General features: G+C 54.6%; 1 protein-coding gene across 2 annotated transcripts in view; it reads left to right on the top strand.

The window, feature by feature from the left end:
- Positions 1 to 23075, top strand: part of UNC5B (unc-5 netrin receptor B) — a 92374-nt gene that overhangs the window by 59423 nt on the left and 9876 nt on the right. Inside the window, exons 2-10 of one of the 2 annotated variants that reach the window (XM_006051142.4) lie at positions 8896 to 9120; positions 15915 to 16058; positions 16518 to 16621; positions 17895 to 18075; positions 18808 to 18975; positions 19685 to 19849; positions 20067 to 20099; positions 21950 to 22144; positions 22484 to 22873. In XM_006051142.4, the coding sequence (XP_006051204.3) occupies positions 8896 to 9120; positions 15915 to 16058; positions 16518 to 16621; positions 17895 to 18075; positions 18808 to 18975; positions 19685 to 19849; positions 20067 to 20099; positions 21950 to 22144; positions 22484 to 22873 (1605 nt within the window). The remainder of the gene's footprint in view (positions 1 to 8895; positions 9121 to 15914; positions 16059 to 16517; positions 16622 to 17894; positions 18076 to 18807; positions 18976 to 19684; positions 19850 to 20066; positions 20100 to 21949; positions 22145 to 22483; positions 22874 to 23075) is intronic. The other variant, XM_044942216.2, reaches the window with a different exon arrangement.

Raw genomic sequence — 23075 nt, forward strand, 5'->3', positions numbered from 1 at the left:
CATTGCCTTAAAGTAGATGTCAGCAGCCCTGAGAAAGGAACCACGGTCCCAGCCTGGCTGGGGCTCTCTGGATGTCCAGGGGAGATGGTTGAGGCTTGTGACCCTGGGCGAGGCGTGGGTGGTTCTGCTGATGTGAGCATGTGTGTCTGAGTGTGACATCCTGGGGGCTGGCAGCAGGCTATCAGCGGGCCCTTCCCAGGCTAGGCTAAATCTCTGGTTGGGGCACCCCATACCAGTCCCAAACTTGTCAGGCCTAGACAGGAAAGGGGGCCAAGTGCTGGAGTTAGGAAGTTGAGGCCCTCTTCCCTTCCAGCAAGCTCGTGGGCTCAGCTGCTGCCCAAGGATCCCTCAGCAGGTATTGTCAGCCAGAGGTGGCCTGTGATTTAATGGGAAGAACTTTGTTTCTTGGTAGCTGAGAGCCTGAGCTTGCCTTTTCACTTCTCAGTGATGAGAAGTGATGAGCCTCAGTTTCCTCTGTGAAATGGAATGCCTGCTTCACAGGATTATTATATTGATGATGTTTATTATCCCATTGTGTACTGGATAAGTGGTTATTATCTGGAGGGTGATGGATGAGAGGGTTTTGCATTCCTTGTCTAAGAGAGGAACTGGAAGCAGAATGCCCCCTGCTCAGGGCCCAGACCTCTAGGCACAGTGACTAGGACTTGGAAGGGGAACTGAAAATTAGCCCCAGAGGGACCAAGGCCCAGGCCAGAGGAGCCCAGGAGTCAGAGGAAGGGTCTGGGGGAGGGAAGGGGTTCTGGGCCCATGGGTGTGGAGTACAGCTTCCCAGGCACCACTGAGAGTCTAGGGCAGACCAGCAACCTGGGAGCTCAAGTGTCCTCTCTGTTTTGGAAGCTGTGTGGCCCTAGGCTTCATGCCAGGAGTCTGTGCCTGCCCTAGGGCTTGTCCCCAGCCTCCCATGAGATCCTTTACTTGCCCCAAGTCCTTCCAGGGGAAAGATTTCTCAGGATCAGCCAGACACCCCTTTAGGATGCAGGCTCCTGCCCCAGCTGGCCATCTTGGTGAGGCTGTTTCCTGTAGCCAGCAGAGGAAATGATGTCATGGGCACGGGCAGGTCTGCAGAGGGTATGGGAAAAGGACTGTGCAAGCGGCCTCCTTTGTTAGGAAGAACTTGGCGCCCCCCAAGCCCACCAGCCTCCATCCGTCATCAGTAACAGCCATTGTAGCCACCTCTGAGGGGAGCCCCGGCCTGAACCCCACAGCCGCCAGAGGCCAGAGCCAGATGGAAGAAGGGCTTTGTGTCCAGGGAGGGGTCCTTGCATATGGGGTTTGTGTGTTTTAAAACATAATAATAAGCAGGCTCCTCTCCCCCGACAACTCTCCCCACACCCCACTGAGCACATCCACCTCGCACTGAATGGAAGAGATTTTCCATGCAGTGGGAGGTCAAGTCTGGCAAGAATTAGCTGGTGTCCAGGGGCTAGAGAAAGACTGTGATTGCTGATGATAAATGTGCCCAGCATGGAGTGTTTCTTTCTCCTTCACCTCCCGCCTGCCCCCCATTCTCCCTTCCCAGTCCTGCCCCCCATTGTGGGCACCATCCCGCACCAGCCAGCCCTGCTCAGCTACAGATGCCTGTCCCCTGCAGTTGAGCCTGAGGGACCCAGGCCAGACCTTGTCACCCAAATGGGGACAGAAACCAGGGGGTAGAGGCATCAAGGCCCCCTATACTAAATCACTGCAGCCTCTGAGGTCTCAGTCATATTGGGCAGGGATGGACCTGGCTAAGACGGACATAGTGAGTTTCCATCCCAGGCATGGGACATACAGAACCCAAACTTTTACCCATAGCCATGCCATGCTGTGCTATCTCCCTCAGCCCTGAATCAGAAATGGGGCTCTGGTCCAGCTTGGCTGTTAATTTGCTGTGTGATGTGGCATTGGTCACTTCCCTTCTCTGAGCTGGTAGAACAGGTTTCAGGACTCCCCGTACAGGGCTCAGCTGGAGAATCCTTCCTGCCTGGCACTTCTCCATGTGGCTGGCATGAACTCTTCCCAGTTGCTACAGCACATTTGCATCTGTATGCTCAGCTGACCTTCACCACCACACCTCAGAACTGACAGGGCAGTACTTGTTAGTCCCTTTCTCATAGATGGAGAAACTGAGGCCTTCCCAAAGTCTCAGTAGCAGGGTGAGTGAGCTGGTTTGCTGGCTGTCAGGCCAAGCCATTCCACCGTGTGCCCATCCAAGCTGGACCCCCTGCTCAGGGTCACCATAAGGGAAGCGCAACCCCTCTGGTCTCCCCTAGCAACTGGTGGCAGTCTCCCCTCCAGGGATGTCTGAACACTGTAGTTTGAGCCCCTTCCCCCCTCCTCCCAGGTGTAGCTCTGGTAAATATGGTTTCTTTGTTATTGTTCAGTCACTAAGTCACGTCCGACACTTTGCAACCCCATGGACTGCAGCACGCCAGGCCTCCCTGTCCTTCACTATCTTCTGGAGTTTGCACAAACTCATGTCCATTGAGTTGGTGATGCCATCCAACCATCTCATCCTCTGTCACCTTCTTCTCCTCCTGCCCTTGATCTTTTCCGGCATCAGGGTCTTTAATTTACCTTTGTCCTAAAATACCTTCCTTCATCTTTAAGGCCCCCAGACTCTGTTTATTCTAATGGCTTAGATTCTGGTACCTCTTAAATAAGCCCAGGGCCTTGACTTCCACCCCATCAAACCTCCCACTTGCCAGATGTGTCTCCACACTGGGCACTGCCCAAGCCCAGCCCTGGGAAGGAGCATGCAGCCTGGCATGGATCCTGCTGGCAGGCAGAGACCAAGCTTAGACTCCTGTGTCCTGCAAGCTCCACTCCCCTCCCAGGGCATAGGTACTCTGTCCTGAACATCATGGGGGATACCAAGAACAGTGTGACGTGCTCCCTGCTTTCTAGAAGCAGCCATCCACCTCTAACAAGGACTCTTCGAGCTGCCCAGAGCAAGAAGGTGCCACCAGACCTCCATCCTCGTCACCTCCTCTCCCTACGTTTTAAGCGGATTGTGAGCAAAATGGAACTTGCCCACAAGGAAGCCAGATTGGTAACAAGGGCATGCAGAATGGTGCCTCGTGAATATTTGAGAGAAAGACAAGAAGGCTAGGGCAAATAGGCAGAGGCTGGGATGCCGTCATGGGGAGGAGGAAGTGCACTGTTTTGCGTGACCTCAGAGGTTGAAATTATAGCGATGGCTGGAACCTCCGACAGCAAATTTCAGGTGAAAGTAAGGAAGACTTTTCTGTTAGATCTGTCTAAAGGAGAACCTGGCTGAGAAAGACAGTGGTGAGGTCTCCGTCCCTGGAGGTATGTGAGTCAAGGCTGGATACAGAATTGATGGGGGTGGGGTGGGTGTTGTACAAGACAGCCCTTGGAGTAACCTCTATCCCTGTGAATCAGTACATCCAAGTGAGACTAACTGACAGGAGATCCATGTAGGCAGGAACAGGTAAATGAGAAGTGAGGGTTTGAACGGTACCCACCACCAACAAATAGTTCTCCTCCTCCCTCCCCGGCCTCCCCACAACATTGTGCCTTAGGGCCCCAGTAGGTGCTGGGTCTTTAAGCCGGAATAGCAACGGCAAGAAAGTTGACCCCACTTTAAGCAAATTTGCTTCATGAGAAAAACTTTACCCAACAGGGCCGTGTCCTCCATTAACAGATTCCCCATCAGGCCATCTTCAAATATCAAAATGTGGGAACCAGAGTGCTGCTCAGGAAGTGGACTCAACCAACTTCCTGATTTTACAGACAGGGCTCCTGAGGCCTGAGAGGAAGGCCACGTGGCAGTGCCAGTCCCCAGCTGGGCTGCAAACCCAGGGCTCCTGACTTCAGTGGTTTTTCTTGTCCTGTGTCTGACTGTCTCTGGTTACATCTGTGTAAGGATGCTTCCTCTTTCATACCTTCGTTGTGGATCGGCTGGGCCATTTGTGGGTGCAGCTGTACAGGCAGGTCGCATTTCTGCAACTATAGGTTCAAATGCATTCTGCTACTGGAAAACTACACTTTATGTGAGTCGTTTTCCCACCAGGAGGAAATCCAGATCTGGCCTGGCAGTGGCAAAGCCTCCTCCTCAGGGACCTCCTCTTAAAGGTATTTTATTCTCCCCTGTGAAGATGGGGCAGTGGGGGGAGCGGTAGTGAAGGCAGGGAGATGGTGACCAAGGGCCACAGCTCTAAGCCTGCAGCAGGGGCTTCCCCCCACTGACCAGGTGACTCAGGCAAGTCCCTGATGCCCCATGTCTTCATGTGTAACACGGGAAGATAATGCTCACCTAGGCAAACTATTTGCTGCTGCTGCTGCTGCTGCTAAGTCGCTTCAGTCGTGTCCGACTCTGTGCAACCCCACAGATGGCAGCCCACCAGGCTCCCCCATCCCTGGGACTCTCCAGGCAAGAACACTGGAGTGGGTTGCCATTGCCTTCTCCAATGCATGAAAGTGAAAAGTGAAAGTGAAGTCGCTCAGTCATGTCCAACTCTTAGCAACCCCATGGACTGCAGCCTACCAGGCTCCTCCATCCATGGGATTTTCCAGGCAAGAGTATTGGAGTGGGGTACCATTGCCTTCTCCGAAACTATTTGCAACATCCCCCAAATAGTGGACATAAATGCCAGTTCCCAGTGTAGAAGTCAGATTCAGGTATCCAACTGCCTGAATGTGCTTCCCAACTCGGCTATATAGTTTTACAGCCCTGTGCCAGTTACTTATAAACTCTCTTGGTCTCAGTTTCCTCATCTGTAGTATGGGGATAATAATAGTACCTATCTAATAGAGATGTAACTACCAGAGGGATATGGTTCTCAAATTGTGTGCTTAGGCACCTTAGGATGGTACAGCAAATTCACAGGGGTACTGTGGGCTATTTTTAATCTTCAAAGAAACACAGCGATGCTGGACAGCTGCCAGGCACTGCAACGACTACTAGCTCAAGATAGCTTACAATTTTAGCACCACATCACACTTCTTTCCTTTCCATGGCACCATGCCTTTGCAAAGCTGGGAATTTGGGCATTTGGGAGCACCCCAAGGCAAATTATGAGGGTAGCAGTGACCGCTGTGATGCTAAGATTCGAGGTATTGTGCCACGTCCAACAGGCACACATATGTCCTCATTATAAGTCAGTGTGGCCATTTAGGAATGGAATGCTAATATTATTTTTTCTTTTAATTTATGAGTATTACTTTTTCTAATAGGCTTCCCCGGTGGCATTAGTGGTAAAGAATCCGCCTGCCAATGCTACTGAGTTATTAGGAGATCACACCCTCACACAGACACGTAAGCTGGTTGGATTTAACTACTTAATAAACAGAACCGTTAGGAATTTCTTTTGGCTTCGGGGTAAAATTACTGGGTAAAAATGACCAAAACACTGAAAAATGATCAAAACACAGAACTTCCCAAACTTTTTTGGGAAGTTCTGTCTAGGATTGTTGAGGGGCTCGGTGAGTTAATTGAAAATACCTTCTAAAAGCCTCTAGTAGAGGAAGCACCCAGGAGCTCCAAGACTTTATTCTTCTTTTCCCTCTTAAGCTGGAGAGGGCAAGCTCAGGTGGCCCTCCCGAGGACCCCTGAGGAGCCTTCCTCAGCCACTAAGGGCCAACAAGCCCTTGGCCCAAGCTAGGGCCAAGGAGGAGGTGATGTGTCCACTGGTCAGGACTGGGGCCCAATTCAACTGCTACCCGGGGCTGGCAGCACCCCCCACACACACACACCCCTTTCATTTGTGTTCACTGAGCACCTGCTGTGTGCTGGCCAGCACCTAGTCTGCTGATGGGGTCCTGGGGATAGGAACCTCAGGTTGCCCTTGGTTCTTCTTCTTTGTCTCCTGCAGGACGCCTGGGGGCTAGGGACCTTGACAAGTGGGCAGCGGCTGCGTCGAGAGCCACTGGCACTGCCCTGAATGACGGGGAGGCAGTAACGAGAAAACCCAGGCATCCTCCTGCCGAGACTAGAGCAGAGTCTTGGAGCCAGGGTTGGCAGGAGGAGTGGGGCAGGCAGGGCAGGGGCCCGGGGCCACCAGACTCAGGCCTGCTGCCCTAATGGATCGCTCATGTTTACTTCCTCAGTCGAGTCTGCACCTGCTTTATAAATGAGCTGCATTAGGGTTATAAAACAAAGTCATAAATGCACCCTGCAGTGCCACCTAGAGCCAGGGCTCTGTCACCTGGAGGCTGGGGGCTGCCTGGTTAGAAGGTAGGGCAAGTCTGTAACTGCACCCATGAGCTGCCCTTGTGGCCACCATCCCCAGAGGGAGGCCCATTCCCCCCGTTTCACAGATGAGGTGCCTGAGGCCAGTAAGGACTGGTTGAGACCAAGGGGTGTCTGGGTCTGAAGCCTGAGCCCTGTCCTACACTCCTCAGTCCCAAGACTGATGCAGAATGCTGTGGCCGGAGGTGGGCGTGGAGTCCTCTTGGCTCCACCCTACTCTCCCTAAAACTGCCTGGCCTGGCGGGAGAGCCAGTGTCCAGCTCCCTGGGCACTGTGTCATCTCGCCATCAACTTTTCACACTCCTGGACCCTAGACTGCCAGTTTACCTACAAAGGAGGTGTCTCCTTGTCTGGCAGAGGGAAGCAGGTGTGGGGGAGTCCTGGCCTGGCCTTAGGAATCCACAGCTTAGATGCCCACTAACCAAGTGACCATGCATTCGTTTGGATGGACTTCAACTTCCCCAGCTTTGAAACAAGAAAAACAAGCCCTAGCCTTGCTAGGCCTTTGGTGTGCATGTGTGCATGCCCAGTTGCATCCGGCTCTGTGCAACCTTATGGACTGTAGCCCACAGGGCTCCTCTGTCCATGGATTTCTCCAGGCGAGAATGCTGGAGTGGGTTGCCATGCCTTCCTCCAGGGGATCTTCCTGACCCGGACATCAAACCTGTGTCTCCTGCATTGCAGGTGGATTCTTTACCGCTGAGCCACTGGAGAAGCCCAGTCTTTTTGTGAGAGTGTCCCATAATTGTAGAGACCTGGCCAGTGTCAGGGTCTATTAGGATTCTCAGGTGTGTTATGAAGCTACTCCAAGGATAGGCAGTGTGGAGGCCTGTTTTGCCTATCCCTGTTTGGGATAGGCAGCATCCCAAACACTGAAGTCTGATTTCCTGGGTTCAGACCTTGGCTCTGCCTGTCACTAGCTGTGTGACCTTGGGCAGGTTGCACAAGTGCTCTGAACCTCAGCTTCCCCCATCAGTAAACTGGAGACCAATATATCATACTTTACAAAGTTGTTGCAAGAATTCAGTAAGTTAACCGTGTAACTGAAAACATAGCAGCGTATTCCAGGGAAGCATTCGTTGCTATCTTGATGCAGCAACTTGTACCTATGGTGCTAGACCCCTCCTAGGCTCTCATGCTCATTCATCTCACGTGATCCTCAAAAGAGCCCAGAGAGAGGAAGTGCGTTCATTTGTCTGTTCACCTCAGAGACAGAGTAATACGGTCTCTCCTTGGGTTACACAGAACATGCCAGATGGAGCTGGAGTCCTCCTCCTCCTTGCTGGCTTCCCCTTCGCTCCCCCAGGCCATGCACACACACCTCGCCCAGGGCCCAGAGCTGAGAGCCAGTGACAACCTGCGCCTTTTCTCAGAGCCCACATCTTAGCAGGAGCTCATGGTCCCCCAGGAGATGGCATGGCGGGCATATGTTGTTCATTCTGCTCTTGAACAACTAGGTTTCCCTTTGGCACCTCGACCCACAGGGGGACCCCCTAGAGTGTGTCCCACCCTTGGCCTCCTGGGACCCCAGCTGCACTTGAGAGACTGGAGCTCTGGGACAGGGACGGGCGTGCAGAAGGCCGGCAAGGGGCTAGGCAGACACACACCCTTGCAGCTTAATTTGCTGTTTCCTCAGGAGCAGTTAGCAGAGGAGGACAAGCCCCCCACCGCTTGTCCCCAGCCAACTGATTGTTTGGCACTTGGCACTGGAAAGTCAATTTTCCTAAGTGGATTGTAAACCAGTAGCCTGGCCCGGCCTGGTTTCCCTCCCTCCCCATGCTGGTGGTGGCCAGGCCCCTCTCCCTTCCTGTTTGTCTCGCCTCCCGAGGTGCTGTTCTTTCCAGGGACGCGGGCAGGGCCCGGGTTTCCATTTGGCCCTTTTGGGGGAGGAGATGGCTGCCGGCACAGCCTCACTGACTTCCCAGCCTCCCTGTGTCCTCATCCATAGGCCAAGGGTGTGGATTTGGCTGAAGTGGGTGGATCAGAGCCACAGACCAGAGGAGGGGAGGGGCTGGGGGGGAGGCTGCAGAGAACGTGGCCTGCCCTTCCACGTTGCTGCCTGCCTTGGACTTCCGGGAAGGCGAGGCACTCTGGGAACGAGCATTGGGGAGCCCAGCCTGGCGTTGACACCTCACCTCACCCCTCCCCTCACCCCTGTGGGACCTGGCTCGTCTTCCCATGTCCATCAGCCTGCCATGCTGGGGCTGCAAAGAGCAGCTGTGGCTTCGGGGCAGAGCTGGCCGGGTTTGCACTCCAGCCTCAGGCCTCTTTCCAGCTTTTCGCATGCTGCGGCATCACCACGGGAAACTGGAGGGAGGCCCTGGAAGGCCACTGCAGGGGATTCTGGAGAGGACTGGAGAGGGGTGTCCTTGCCCTGATGGATTGCCTCACCTCCCTGGGCTCCCCTGCCTCCTCCATCTGTAAAGAAGTAGACTCGCATAGCATCACAGAGCTGGGACTGGCTCCGAAATACAAAATCCTAAAAGCAGGGCACAGTGGGGAAACTGAGGCCCCAGAAGTGCCAGGCCTTGCCTAGGTCACAGCGGGTGTCCTGGCAGGTCTCCTCCAGCTGCCCACCCCTCTTCCTCCCCCGACCTCCTCTCTCTGTCGCAGCCCCCAGGGGATGGAAGGGACCTGGGACCTCCCACGCGTAGCCTCACAGAGCCCTCCACTCTCCGCAGGCACTGACTCGGGCAGGGAAGAGCTCCCCGACTCCTTCCCATCGGCACCAGCAGAGACGCTGCCCCACTTCCTGCAGGAGCCGCAGGACGCCTACATCGTGAAGAACAAGCCCGTGGAGCTGGGCTGCCGTGCCTTCCCTGCCACACAGATCTACTTCAAGTGCAACGGCGAGTGGGTCAGCCAGAGTGACCACGTCACCCAAGAGGGCCTGGACGAGGCCACTGGTGAGCCCGCGCCACCCCACCCCCACCCCCCACTGGCACCCCCAGGTCACTCCGAGGCCAGAGCGCTCTGGGCCTGGCTCCACACTGGCTCCGTGTGAGCCCTCACACAGCCATGGTCCCCCCAGGGCCTCAGTTTCCCCTCCGGTTCACCCTGGATCAGTGTCTTCCCAAGACTTGGCCTCTTGCCCCGTCTGACTTTGGGTGACCAGGTGAAACAGCACCACATCGCTTGCTGAGTGCTTGCTCCCTTTTCCAGTTTCTTTCCATCCTCTGCTTGCATCAGAGAGCAGGTCCAGTCCAGCACTAGGGTTCTTCCCCCCTCTCCCTGGCACCTGCTCTGCTCCCTGTTGAGAGAGAGGAGCTGGTCCTATCTCACAGCCCTGCCCCCAGCCCCAACCAAAATTCTCGACCAGGTCCTCTGGGTCTGTGAGAAGTGATACTGTTTTCTGTTCATGATAATGATGCAGCACTTCATTCATAGAAATTAATTGGTTTAGGTTTTTTTAAAAAAAAAAAAAACAGGTTAGGCGCAGAGAGGCCTGGCAAGTGCAGTGGTGCAGGTGTCCTTAGGTAAAAGGGTAGCAGGAAGTGAAAGAGGAGGAGAAGGGAAAATTAAGCAAGAGATCAAGCCCTGAGCCTTTAGAGTGGGAGCACTGACTCCAAGACCCTAGACTACCAGAGAACTAACCCTACTACTGCTGCTGCTAAGTCGCTTCAGTCGTGTCTGACTCTGTGCGACCCCATAGACGGCAGCCCACCAGGCTCCCCCGTCCCTGGGATTCTCCAGGCAAGAACACTGGAGTGGGTTGCCATTTCCTTCTCCAATGCATGAAATGTGAAAAGTGAAAGTGAAGTCGCTCAGTCGTGCCCGACTCTTAGCGACCCCATGGACTGCAGCCTACCAGGCTCCTCTGTCCATGGGATTCTCCAGGCGAGAGTACTGGAGTGGGTTGCCATTGCCTTCTCCGGAGAGCTAACCCTGCTGCTGCTACTGCTGCTGCTAAGTCGCTTCAGTTGTGCCCGACTGTGTGCGACCCCATAGACGGCAGCCCACCAGGCTCCCCCGTCCCTGGGATTCTCCAGGCAAGAACACTGGAGTGGGTTGCCATTTCCTTCTCCAATGCATGAAAGTGAAAAGTGAAAGTGAAGTCGCTCAGTTGTGTCCGACTCTGTGTGACCCCATGGACTGTAGCCTACCAGGATCCTCCATCCATGGGATTTTCCAGGCAAGAGTACTGGAGTGGGGTGCCATTCCTTCTCCAATGAACTAACCCTAGGGAGTATCAAATAGTGAGAACTCACACAGTGGAAACCACTTGAATACAAGACCAGGCATCACCCAACCACCAGTAGCACCCTGTACAGGATACCAGGGTGCTAAACCACAAACAAAACAAAAATACAAACCCAATCGTCAGCAGACAGGATCACCACCTCACTCAGCCCTGCCCATCAGAGGAAGAACAAACAAACACTCAGCACAAATCTCACCCTAAGCTTACACAAACCACTGGACCAACCTTAGGAGGGCAGAAACCAAAAGGAAGAAAGAATTCAACCTTGAAGCCTGGGAAAAGGAGACCTCAAACACAATAAGTTAAAAAAAATAATGAAAAGGCAGAGAAATACTACACAAATGAAGGAACAAACTAGAAACAGAGAATCCAAATAAATGAAGAGGAAATAGGCAAAACTGTAGTCATCAAGACAGCATGGTACTGGCACAAAAACAGAAACAGACCAATGGAGCAAGATAGAAAGCCCAGAAATGAACCCATGCACCTATCGGTACCTTATTTTCGACAAAGGAGGCAAGAATATACAATGGGGCAATTGTATATTGCCCCATTCAAAACAACCCAATCAAAAAGTGGGAAAAAGACCTAAACAGACATTTCTCCAAAGAAGACATACAGATGGCTAACAAACACATGAAAAAAAGCTCAACATCCCTCATTAATTCAGATCAGATCAGATCAGATCAGTCGCTCAGTCATGTCTGACTCTTTGCGACCCCATGAATCGCAGCACGCCAGGCCTCCCTGTCCATCACCAACTCCCGGAGTTCACTGAGACTCACGTCCATCGAGTCAGTGATGCCAACCAGCCATCTCATCCTCTGTCCCCTTCTTCTCCTGCCCCCAATCCCTCCCAGCATCAAAGTCTTTTCCAATGAGTCAACTCTTCGCATTATTAGAGAAATGCAAATCAAAACTACAATGAGATATCACCTCACACTGGTCAGAATGGCCATCATCAAAAAGTCTACAAACAATTAATGCTGGGGAGGGTGTGGAGAAAAGGGAATGCTCTTGCACTATTGGTGGGAATGTAAATTGATACAGCCACTATGGAAGACGGTATGGAGATCCCTTAAAAAACTAGGAATGAAACCACCATATGACCCAGCAATCCCACTCCTAGGCATGTACCTGAGGAAACCAAAATTGAAAAAAACACATGTATCCCATTGTTCATTGCAGCACTATTTACAATAGCTAGAACATGGAAGCAACCTAGATGGCCATCGACAGATGAGTGGATAAAGAAGTTGTGGTACATATACATGGTGGAATATTGCTCAGTCATACAAAGGAACACAGTTGAGTCAGTTCTGATGAGGTGGATGAACCTAGAACCTATTATATGAAATGAGTCAGAAAGAGAAAGATAAATATCGTATTCTAATGCATATAAACTAAATCTAGAAAAATGGTACTGAAGAACTTATTTACAGGGCAGCAATGGAGAAACAGATGTAGAGAATAGATTTATGGTCATGTGGAGAGGGGAGGAGAGGGTGAGATGTATGGAAAGAGTAACATGGAAACTTACGTTACCATATGTAAAATAGATGGCCACGGGAATTTGCTGTATGGCTCAGCAAACTCAAATGGGGGCTGTGTATCAACCTAGAGGGGAGGGATGGGGCGGGAAATGGGAGAGAGCTTCAAAAAAAAGGGGATATATGTATACCTATGGCTGATTCATGCTGAGGTTCGACAGAAAAGAACAAAATTCTGTAAAGCAATTATCCTTCAATAAACAAATAAAAAAAAAACAGGTTAATAATACTAAGTAAATAACCATAGAGGTGGTGCTAGGATGTCACCCGAGTCCTGCAGGAAAGGCGGGTGACAGAAGCGTGAGAAACGAGGAAGAAGAGTGAGGTGTGTGCAGTTCCCCGGGCAACCCCCAACTCCAGGCAGGAGGCAGTGACCCGGGCTCCTCTCATCTCACGAGTCCAGCCCCTGTTTACAGTACAGGACCCTTGGGGGTGGAAAGCCTTTCCCAGACTCAGGCCAGCAAGGGGGGCCGTCCACTCTGGTCACCTGCGGGCGGCCAGCTTTATGCAATCCCAGCCAACCCCAGCCTCCAGGTGGTTCCTTCACCCCAGATCCTGCCTTGTCTTTGATTTCATTTTTAACCTCTCTTCCCTGATCTTTTCTTTCTCCTCCTTATTCATCCCTTCCCTCCTTCCTTCTGTCTCTTCTGCCTCTCCCTTCTCATCCCTGTCTCCTTTTGTGTCTGCCTTTTCTTCTTTCTTTTAATTAACTTTTATTGGAGTATAGTTGCTTTATGATGTTGTGTTAGTTTCTACTGTAGAGCAAAGTGAATCAGTTATATGTATACATATATCCCCTCTTTTTTGGATTTCCTTCCCATTTAGGTCACCACAGAGCACTGAGTAGAGCTCCCTGAACTATACTACAGATTCTCGTTAGTTCTATATTTTATACATTGTCTTTTTTCTTTATGTCTCTCTCTTTTTTTGTGTCTCTCTCTTTTTCATTCTTGTGTCTCTCCCCTGACATACTCTCTTTCATTTTCTCTCCTTCTTCAACCTCTATTTTTCTATGAAAAGCTGACAGATTTCAGAACCATTCAGGCTTAAAATCGTACCCCAGAATGTACTTCATGCCACTCAACACTATATCCTAAAAATTGGTTAAAATGGTAAGTTGTAGGTTATGTATATTTTACCAAAATTTTTTAAAGACTCTCAAGAATTTAAAAAGTTAAGATTTGGAATCCCATTCTCACCCAAAATCTTAAAAGAATGAGTTTTTAAAAGGGGAAAATAACCTGTATCCCAGCTGCCTCCATGCTCTGGCTGTGTGACCCTGAGGAAGTCATTCAACCTCTCTGTGCCTCAGTTCCTCTCCTGATAAACTGGGATATTAACAGAAGGCCCTAGTGAGGATGGAGCAAGGTGGTGCCTGCACAGCGTTGAGCACACTGCCGGGGCTCGGCGGGCGCTTAATCAATGCCCATTCCCTCCATCTTCCTTCTGGGTTTTTGTTGGCCTCTTTCCTCTGGAAACTTGTTACTCCTCTGTCCCCCTGACCCCCTCTGGCCCTGAAGAGCAAGGAGACAGGGTATCCTGCTGGGGCCCCTCACAGACCCTGTGACTACTGGTAACAAGGTGGCTCTTAGTCCCCAGCTACCGGGCACACAAGCCCTGCCCATCCTAGAAATCAAGGCACCGTTGTCCCCATTAGCTACAAAGAATGGACAATGGTCCAGCAGGCCACACCCTTGGCAGCACTGCGGCTGGTTCCTCCTGCTCCCACCCCTAGCCCTCCCTGGCCCTCTCTGAAGCCCTGGAAACACAGAGGATGACAGAGGGGGCCGACAGAGGCAGGGCAAGCCCGCCCATTAACTCACGCCAGATCGAGGCAGGCAGCCCAACCCTGGGTGTCCTGGTCAGGCACTGCCTGTCGTGCTGGGACACACCTCATCTGGGCCCAAGTCCGGAAAGACTGAAGGCCCCTGGCCTCCTGTCTGCCTGCTGGTGACCACTTCCAAGGTGGTGCTCCTGAAACCTTCTGGATGGATGGCCCCCTTGAGAGAGGCCATTCCTCCAGGCTCACAGCCTGGTAAGTAAAGGGCAGAGCCCCACTCTCCTACCCCAGACCATGCAGCATCTCTTGGGAGCAAGCACTCCAGGCAGCCCCTGCTGCTTGTGGGCCAGGCACTGCACCACCACCCCCCCCACCCCCAAAAAACCTTCTGCAAGAAGCCTCTTCCCTCCTGGTGCTCCCTGCTAGCAAACTCCCAGCCCCCATCCCCCAACTAGATCCCCTGCCATCAGGAGGGGATTCCTTACTGCCTCAACTCCCAGTGTAAGGGCCCCCCCTCGCTTAGGATGCAGGAGAGTTAAGGCAATGATTTCACTGGGCGAGGTCCAGAGAGGTATCATTTATTACCAGGCAGAGCTCTAACTGGGGCAAGATGCCTAGTAGCTGATCTCAGCTTTGCTGGCAACTTGCTGTGGGACTTTGGGCCTGCCACCTACCATCTCTGTCTTTCAATTTCTCCCTAGAATTGAATGAGATCCATATGAGCTGCCAGAGTAGATGTGTGTCCAGCCTGGTCTGGGTGCTGTAATTGCCATGACTCATTTAGAATTTACCTTGAGTGTTTTACTCTGATGAGGGAACCAAGGTTTGGAGAGGCTAAGTATCCATAACTTAGCTAAGGTCACACAGATGGGGAGTGAGGGTGGGGCTAGGATTCAAACCTGTCAAGAACCTGTCCAGTCCTCCACCTAACCAGCATGCCATGGTACCAGAAGGTGTACACTCAACATTCCTGCCCTTGAGGGGCTTATCAGAACCCACGTGCAACCAGGAGAGGATGAACTGAGATACCTGATGTCAAGGAAGAGAGAGGGCTCCTTGGGAGCAGGGCAGTCAGGGAGGGCTTCCTGGAGGAGGCAGTCTCAGTTCTTTCACAGGCTTTGGGAGGAGCTTCAGATGGACACCCTCATCCAGGAGGCTTCATCCCTTACTTGAACATAGAGCATTTTGTCATTGAGGGAGTGAAGGCAAAAGAGTAAATGATTCCTTTTGTGTGTGCTAGTGGACCTAGTTATCCAGGGAGCCCTTCAGGCCCCAACAAGGAGCCATTGAGAGGTTGGAGGGTTCCCAGGAAAAGGGGCCTCCTCTTAGCTTCAGCCCTATGGTCTCCTGAGCAATGGCCAGAGATCACACGCTTACCTCGTATTGGTTGAGCTCGCTGACTGTCTCAGACCCTGGGCCACAGCAGTGAACAGGGCAAAGCCCCACCTCATTCTCCTGCAGGAGATACAGTTCCTACATGAACATGGCAATAAATAATACAGTTTCAGACCATGGTAGTGCCATGAGGGAATCGGGCTGGGTGGGGAGTGATAACTCTACAGACCAGTGTCCAGGGCACCCATGGGAGTGCTGAGTGGTTCTCTGAGAGCTGGTGGGGGTGGGCCAGCATTGAGAGGCTTCCCTCCGAAGCGAGACCTAGCCCAAAGCGGATGCTCACTGGGAGTTCACTGGACACAGAACAGAAGAGGAGTCCCAGGCAAGGGACTGCATGTGCAAAGGCCCTGTGACTAGAGAGGGTGGGGGAACATGAGGCCCTCAAAGACGCCCAGTGAGGCTGCAGTGGATAGATCTTACAGGGCCTGGAGGCCACGTGGAGGGTCTGCGTCTTTACACCGGGATGACAGGGACATAGCAGGGGAATGGCATGCCACTTGGACCTTTCAAAGAGCACACACTGTCTGCAGGGTGGCAAGTGGATTGAATGAGGGCAGAGGGCGTGGGTTAGCCATTATTGTTTCCAGGTGAGCTGTGGTGGTGGCTTGGGCCAGGCTCAAAGCAGAAGAGATGAGAAAAAGGGAAACGGGAGGCAGTGGGAGAGGAGCCCCCAGGACTGGAGGGTGGGGAGGGGTGAAAAGGACACAGGAGATCATGGTCCCATATCCTGTGTCTCCTGCGCCCCCACCAACGGCATCTCTCTCCTCCTCCCAGGCCTGCAGGTGCGAGAGGTGCAGATCGAGGTGTCGAGGCAGCAGGTAGAGGAGCTGTTCGGGCTGGAGGATTACTGGTGCCAGTGTGTAGCCTGGAGCTCTGCGGGCACCACCAAGAGTCGCCGGGCCTACGTCCGCATCGCCTGTACGCTGCCCGGACACCCCAACCCCGCTCCCTTGGGCCCTTTCCCCTTTCCCCATGGATCCTGGGGGCAGAGTTCTACACACAGACATGAGGGCACAGGGGCCACCAGCTCAGAAGAAGGCTCCAAGACCCAGAGCCTGTGCCACCTTTGGTGCCAGAATTTCTAATGGCCCTTTTTTGCCTACTTATTTATATAACAAACCCATCAGCTTCCCTAGTCATCATGTGCATAGGATCCCAGAGTTAGAGAGGGAACTTTGTTCCCCTCAGTCCACCTGGTAAGGCCCCTGTCTTGGAGAAGAGATTCCCCTGGTAAAGGCCAGGAGTCCTGGTGAAATTTCCTTGGTGTGCGCTGCCACCTCGTGGCTAGAAGGGGGCACTTCAGGATCCAGCTCTGCCTGACTGGCCTCCTCCCTGCCCTGGCCTGACGGTGGCTTGGAACCCTTTCCCTTCTCCCAGACCTGCGCAAGAACTTTGATCAGGAGCCTCTGGGCAAGGAAGTGCCCCTGGACCATGAAGTTCTCCTGCAGTGCCGCCCACCGGAGGGGGTGCCTGTGGCTGAGGTGAGTGAGGACATGGGGAATACTGGGCATGGCAGAGGCCAGCCAGGTGTGGTATTTACCACCAGCCACGGTAACTCAGCCTCCCAGAGCCCTCCCGTTTTACAGAGGAAAGAACTGCCATCTCTTTAGAACTCAGCACATCCCAGATCCCAGCTGGGCCCTCCACAGGCATCATCTAACCTCATGGATGGGGCAGAACTGGGGAAGGAACCCCCAGGACTCCTTGGGCTGACCCCAGGCTCAGTCTCCTGCAAGGGAAGTGGCTGCACACACCGTCTCCCAGAACCCAAGAACCCAGCTTTATGGAGACCAAAGAGTCTCACAATGCGTGTGTCTGAGTTCATCACACCTTCTGGTACCACACGTGCATCCCTGGGTGATGCCCTCCTGTTCCCTCACCGCCCTGCTTGTATCCCAGACCTGCTTCCTCTCTCCCACTGGCCGCACTGGTGGTCCTGGAGTCAGAGCAGGGCATGGGGAAACATCTCAGCTTTGCCACCAGGGACCTTAGTAGCACAGGGTTGGGGAAGATGGTCCCCTGGGCTTCCAGCTCAGAATCAGACATCAGAATCTTGGCTCTAATCACTGCCCCCAGCCCAGGGCTCCATCTGGAAATGAGCTCAGACTCCCTTCATGACAGGTAGCCTCGTGGGGCCCACATGTGCCCAGCACCTGGCACAGTGGTCCTCATAGCAAGCAACCATGTCATCCCGTCTTATGGCTGGGAGCACAGCACTGGGACAGGGGAAGCGGTCAACCAGGGTCACCCAGCTAGTGAGTGGCGGAGCTGGGATTTGCACACCCAGAGCTGCTAAAATGGGGACCCTGTTTTTAATCACCTGCCAGGCCTCTTACCCTGACTAAGGGTGTCGGTTTATAGAGTTAATGATGAAGACACGCATTTATTTAGTACTTACTGTGAGCCAGGCATGTGCTCCACACTTTCTATATACAGATTCATTTCATCCTCACAGTAGCCCTTTGGATAGTGCTACTGAATATCAACTTATAGTTGATGAAACAGGCTGAGTGGAAGTCCCTTCCCAAGGCTGCCAGCTGGTGGGTGGTTGTCTTAACCACTGTGTTCTGCAGTGCCCAGCACAGTGCCTGGCCTGTAGAGGCCCTGCATCCTGGGTCACCACCAAGCTTGGACAGGGATAGAACTGTCCTGTTTAGCTTGGCCTTCCCCACCTACCCCCTGCAGAGAGGGCCCATGCTCCAGGGTGCAGGAATCAGGCACCGGGCCCTCACACCACCAACCCCTCCCCTGCAGGTGGAATGGCTCAAGAACGAGGATGTCATCGACCCCACCCAGGACACCAACTTCCTGCTCACCATCGACCACAACCTCATCATCCGCCAGGCCCGCCTGTCGGACACGGCCAACTACACCTGCGTGGCCAAGAACATCGTGGCAAAGCGTCGCAGCACCACGGCCACCGTCATTGTCTACGGTGTGGCCCAGAGTGGGCAGTGGGGAGGGGACACGTGGTGGAGGTGGGTGGGAACCTGGGGCTGTATAGCCCACCTGACCCTGTTCTACCCAAAAGCCAGCAGGACCCTGGTGAACAGGTGGGGAGGAGGAGGCCCAGGAGAGGAGAGGTCGCTTCTCCAAGGTCACACAGCAAATTTAGTGGTGAGGCCAGGCACTCCTGGGCCCCCAGCCAGGAGCACTTGCCCCTTCTCAAGCCCTTTGCTTATCCCTGAAGAAGACCCAGTTCTCTGGGAGTCAGGGCTGAGGCAGGGCCTACTTGGGATCCCCATCCCCAAGCGCATTATTCTAGCAGAGTTCGGGACTGCTGCTCAGGCCGCTCAGCAATTCCTTGCTGTCCCCTTGGGTGGGAGGGCGGAGCCATGGCTGAGATGAGTGTTGTAGATAGAACCCTGTACTGGGTTCCAGTTATAGACCTCCCCCCATTCCTCATGGGGAGACCCAGGGTGCCAGCCCTCTCTGGACCTCTACTTGCCATTGTACAGAAAGGCAGGGAGTCATTGGTTGCCGTCTGGTGCTGAATGCAACCCAGGTCTGCCCTCCGGTGTCTGAGTCCCCAGCCTTGATGGCAGAGGGGGTCCAACTCCAGAGGGCCAGTCCTCAGCAGAGGGGCCTCCTCAGGGCTGTGGGGTGGGCCTGAGGGCCCACAGGGTGAAGAGCCAGGCCAGCTGGGTGACACCCACTACCCTTGCAGTGAACGGTGGCTGGTCCAGCTGGGCAGAGTGGTCTCCCTGCTCTAACCGCTGTGGCCGCGGCTGGCAGAAGCGCACGCGGACCTGCACCAACCCTGCCCCGCTCAACGGAGGTGCCTTCTGCGAGGGCCAGGCCTTCCAGAAGACTGCCTGCACCACCGTGTGCCCAGGTAAGGCCACAAGCCAGGTGGCACCGCACTCGCGCCCAGCCCTGCCTTCTGTGCTGTGGGGTCACAGAGTCAGGACCACTGACTTCTCCCCTTCTGGGCTTATTCCTGGGACCCATGGCTGGCTGACCCTGCTGGACCAGGTGCTGTGACCTCTGACCTCTTGTTCCGCTCTGTGCTGTGGGAGAGGCGGAGGCAGAAGCTCTTGGGGGTAGGCTCCCTGCCCTCCGGGCTGGGGGTTCTCCGTGGCAGCCCCCAGGCCAGGGTCCCAGAGGCACCCGGCGTCAGTGCCTGTGCTCCTGCCCTTGACTGCTCGGCACACCTGGCCGCTGACCCCCGTCTTGCTGCAGTCCTCTTTTCCTTGTGTCTCGCTCTGTATCCCCATCAGTTGGTCTGTGTTCTCTGTCTCTGGTGGCGTGTTTGTGTGAATGTGTGGTGTTTTTCGCCTGGGTTTGTGCCTCTGTTGAACCCTGTGCGAGTCTGCGTCGGTGATCGTATGTGTGTGTCTGGAGCTGCCTTTGCCCACCTGAGCTCCCTGACTCTCATCTGGCCCGTGGCGCGATTTCTCCGGACGGCCTGTGTATGTCTCGGACTCCTCTTCCCCTGCTGTACTCTGTGTGTGCGTGCTCGGCTGTGTTGTGCACGTGTAACCGTGTGCGCAGGCACCCGTGCGTGCCCACGTCCCCATGGACCACATGCTGTGTCCCCACAGTCGACGGCGGGTGGACGGAGTGGAGCAAGTGGTCAGCCTGTAGCACCGAGTGTGCGCACTGGCGCAGCCGCGAGTGCATGGCGCCCCCACCCCAGAACGGAGGCCGGGACTGCAGCGGGACCCTGCTCGACTCCAAGAACTGCACTGATGGGCTGTGCGTGCAAAGTGAGTCTTCAGAGGGCGGGGCCCAGGGTGGTGGCTCTGGAGCCAGAGAAGCCCCCCGCCCAGCCCCCACGGCCTGGCCTGCAGTGAAGCAGTCCCTTGGGGCCCTGCCCGCCCGCCAGGCTCTCATCTCAACCACGCATCTCCCCATCACCCTCTCTACCACCCTCTCCCTGTCATCTGTGTCATTGTCTTTCTTTCCCTTTATTTCCCTCGACAGATAAGAAAACTCTAAGTGACCCCAAAAGCCACCGTAAGTCCCATTTCATGGCTGTCCTCTTTCCTCTGGGGGGACCCTTGGTTTTCCTTGGCCGGTTTTTTCAAGGGGTGGAGTGCAGGGCAGGGCAAGGGGCAGGGAGAGTTGAAGGTGCCCCCCTACAAGCTCTCTGGGGTTCCCAGCGCCCAACCCTGCATGTGGCATGGTCTCCATCACCGTCAGACAGGCAGACCCTAAGCTGAAAGAAGGGCCCCCAGGGACTATCTTGACCTTCCCATTTAGGAGAAGAAACTGAGTCTCAGAGAGAAGGGACTTACCCAAGGATCCAGTTAGGATTGGAACCTAAATATTTGGCTAGAGCTTCTGCTCCTAGCCCCACCCCTCGGTTTTCCTCTGCAGGGTGGGGCCAGCAGGCAAGCCCACACCTACCCCTCCCAGTGCCTCTCACTGTTCCCCTCAGCAGCCAACGGACGCCTCCTAGGTCCCTGGGACACCCGCTGCCCTGCGTCAGCCCCCCGGGGCTGTGCTGCAGCTTGGGCAGATTGGCCTGTGGTAATAAAGCCACAATTTCCAAATAATTCCAGAATTATAAAATCAGTAGTGAGGCCCTGAATGCAGCTCACAGTGGGGGCAGACTGGTGACTGATTAGATATTGTAAATCACCAGGCAAGTGACCACCCCCCATGATAGTGATGACGTGATGAGGCAGAGCCCCCAGAGAGATGGGAGCCCAAGAATGAGGAGAGATGGAGGTCCAGCAGGTGGTGGAATCAGCCAAACCTTAGGGCTGAGGGCCCTGCCCGAACTTGCTGAAGCTCAGGCCTCCCCCCAGTTCAGGCAGGAAAGCCGGCCTCCCTCTCTGAGGGCCCCTGGGTGTTGGGGGAGAGTAGACAGGGCCTTCCCGGAGCTCCCAGAGGAAATGGGGTGGGGTGGGGGCAGCCGTCTTGGCTCTGCTGCGCTGTCCAGCATAGTAGCCGCTAGACGTGTGTGGCTTGAAAATTCTATTTATCTTAGCTGAAAATAAATATGTCCAAAAACTCTTTTCCTCAGCCCAGCCAGCCGCATTTTAGTTGTTTAATAACCACACGTGGCTGGCAGCTGTCATGGGAAACAGCATAGACATGGGATTCGCCATCCTCCTAGAAAGTTCTGCTGGACAGAATACCTCTCTGCCTGGCCGTGTGGAGCTGATTCTAGCTATGCAGCAGCCTGCCCTGCCCACTGTCCAGGGCGGGGTGTCCTCCAGCCTAGCAGCCTGTCTGGGGTGGGGAGTGTAACCTGGGGTTGCCTCCCTGAGCCCCTTCCTTCCCTTCCAGCTCTCCCTTCCCTTCCCTCCTCTCCATCCATCACCATGCATCTCATTCTCCTCCTCCTGCTTCCCCTCCCCCTCCCGCCCTCAGCCCAGAATGGAAATGAGCTCAGAGTGGCTACTTGCAGAGATTTCTGGGAACCAGGACCTTGGGTCCTACGGAGATTGCTGCAGGCTGCAAGTGAGGCCCTGGGTTTACTCCCACCTTGGACAGGACACTCTGTGGCCCCCTGGTTTTGAGCCACAGGCCCTGTCACCTCCTGAGCAGAGAGCAGTGACTTCACTCTTGGGAGTGTCCACTCCAAGAGTGCCTGTGCCTCTCCTTACTACACTGGGAAGGAAGCAGAGCATGGGGGCAGGGGCATTTAGACCGGTAAACTTATAGAGACTGATGCTCAGAGAGGTTCAAGGCTTGCCTGAGGTCACCAGCCTGTCTGGCAGGGCTCAGATTTAAACCTAGGACAGCACCAGTCTGTCCCAGGCTCTGCCTCTCCCCGGGGACTAAGGGAGTCTCTGGCTCCCCCAAGGCCTGGGTCTCTGCCCCCTGCCCCTCACTCAGCCCTCCTGTCCCCACAGTCCTGGAGACCTCAGGGGACATGGCGCTGTATGCGGGCCTCGTGGTGTCCATCTTCGTGGTGGTGGCTGTCCTCATAGTTGTGGCCGTGGTGGTATACCGCCGCAACTGCCGGGACTTTGACACCGACATCACCGACTCATCCGCCGCCCTCACCGGCGGCTTCCACCCAGTCAACTTCAAGACTGCAAGGCCCAGTAAGGACCTGGGAACACCTGGGGTGGTGGGTGGGGGCAGGGTCCCCAGGGGGCTTGGCAGCCAGACCAGAGCAGAGGTGCCTGACTCCCTCCTGAGGTTTCTCTGGAGTTTTTTTTAATAAAGATCACTGGACAAGTATGGATGAGGGCGATGCAGGAAAGAGAAGAAATAACTCAGGTGGCAAGTCCCTAAGGTTCCTGCCTCAGTTGGCAGTGGAACCTTTCAGAGCTGGAATTCGGGTGGGATTTTGTAAAAGAAGGGCCCCCAACACTAGCAGAGGGTGGGATGGGGCCAGGGAGACACTGCAGGCTGAGTCTGACTGCAGCCCCACCCTGCAGACAACCCACAGCTCCTGCGCCCATCCGTGCCTCCTGACCTCACTGCCAGCGCCAGCATCTACCGCGGGCCAAAGTACGCCCTGCAGGACTCGGCCGACAAGATCCCCATGACCAACTCGCCACTGCTGGACCCGCTGCCCAACCTCAAGATCAAGGTCTACAGCTCCGGCACCGCTGGCTCTGGGCCAGGCCTGGCAGACGGGGCCGACCTGCTGGGAGTCCTGCCGCCCGGCACGTACCCTGGTGACTTTGCCCGGGACACGCACTTCCTGCACCTGCGCAGTGCCAGCCTCGGCTCCCAGCAGCTCCTGGGCCTGCCCCGTGACCCAGGGAGCAGTGTCAGTGGCACCTTTGGCTGCCTGGGCGGGAGACTCAGCATCCCCGGCACAGGTGGGTCCCTGCTCTGCTTGCCCATCAGCCTGGCCTCGGCATGTTCCCCTCTAGGCAGTCCAACACTCACCCAGCCGAAAATAGGACTTCCTGGTCCCATTTCACAGACATGGGAGGTGAGGCCCAAGGGGATAAAGTGATGATAAAATGAAGACCTGGGGTGCAAGCCTGCCTCTGCCTCGCTAGGGGAGGGGAACTCTCT

This window comes from Bubalus bubalis, chromosome 4 (assembly GCF_019923935.1).
Source record: "Bubalus bubalis isolate 160015118507 breed Murrah chromosome 4, NDDB_SH_1, whole genome shotgun sequence".
Taxonomy (NCBI): domain Eukaryota; kingdom Metazoa; phylum Chordata; class Mammalia; order Artiodactyla; family Bovidae; genus Bubalus; species Bubalus bubalis.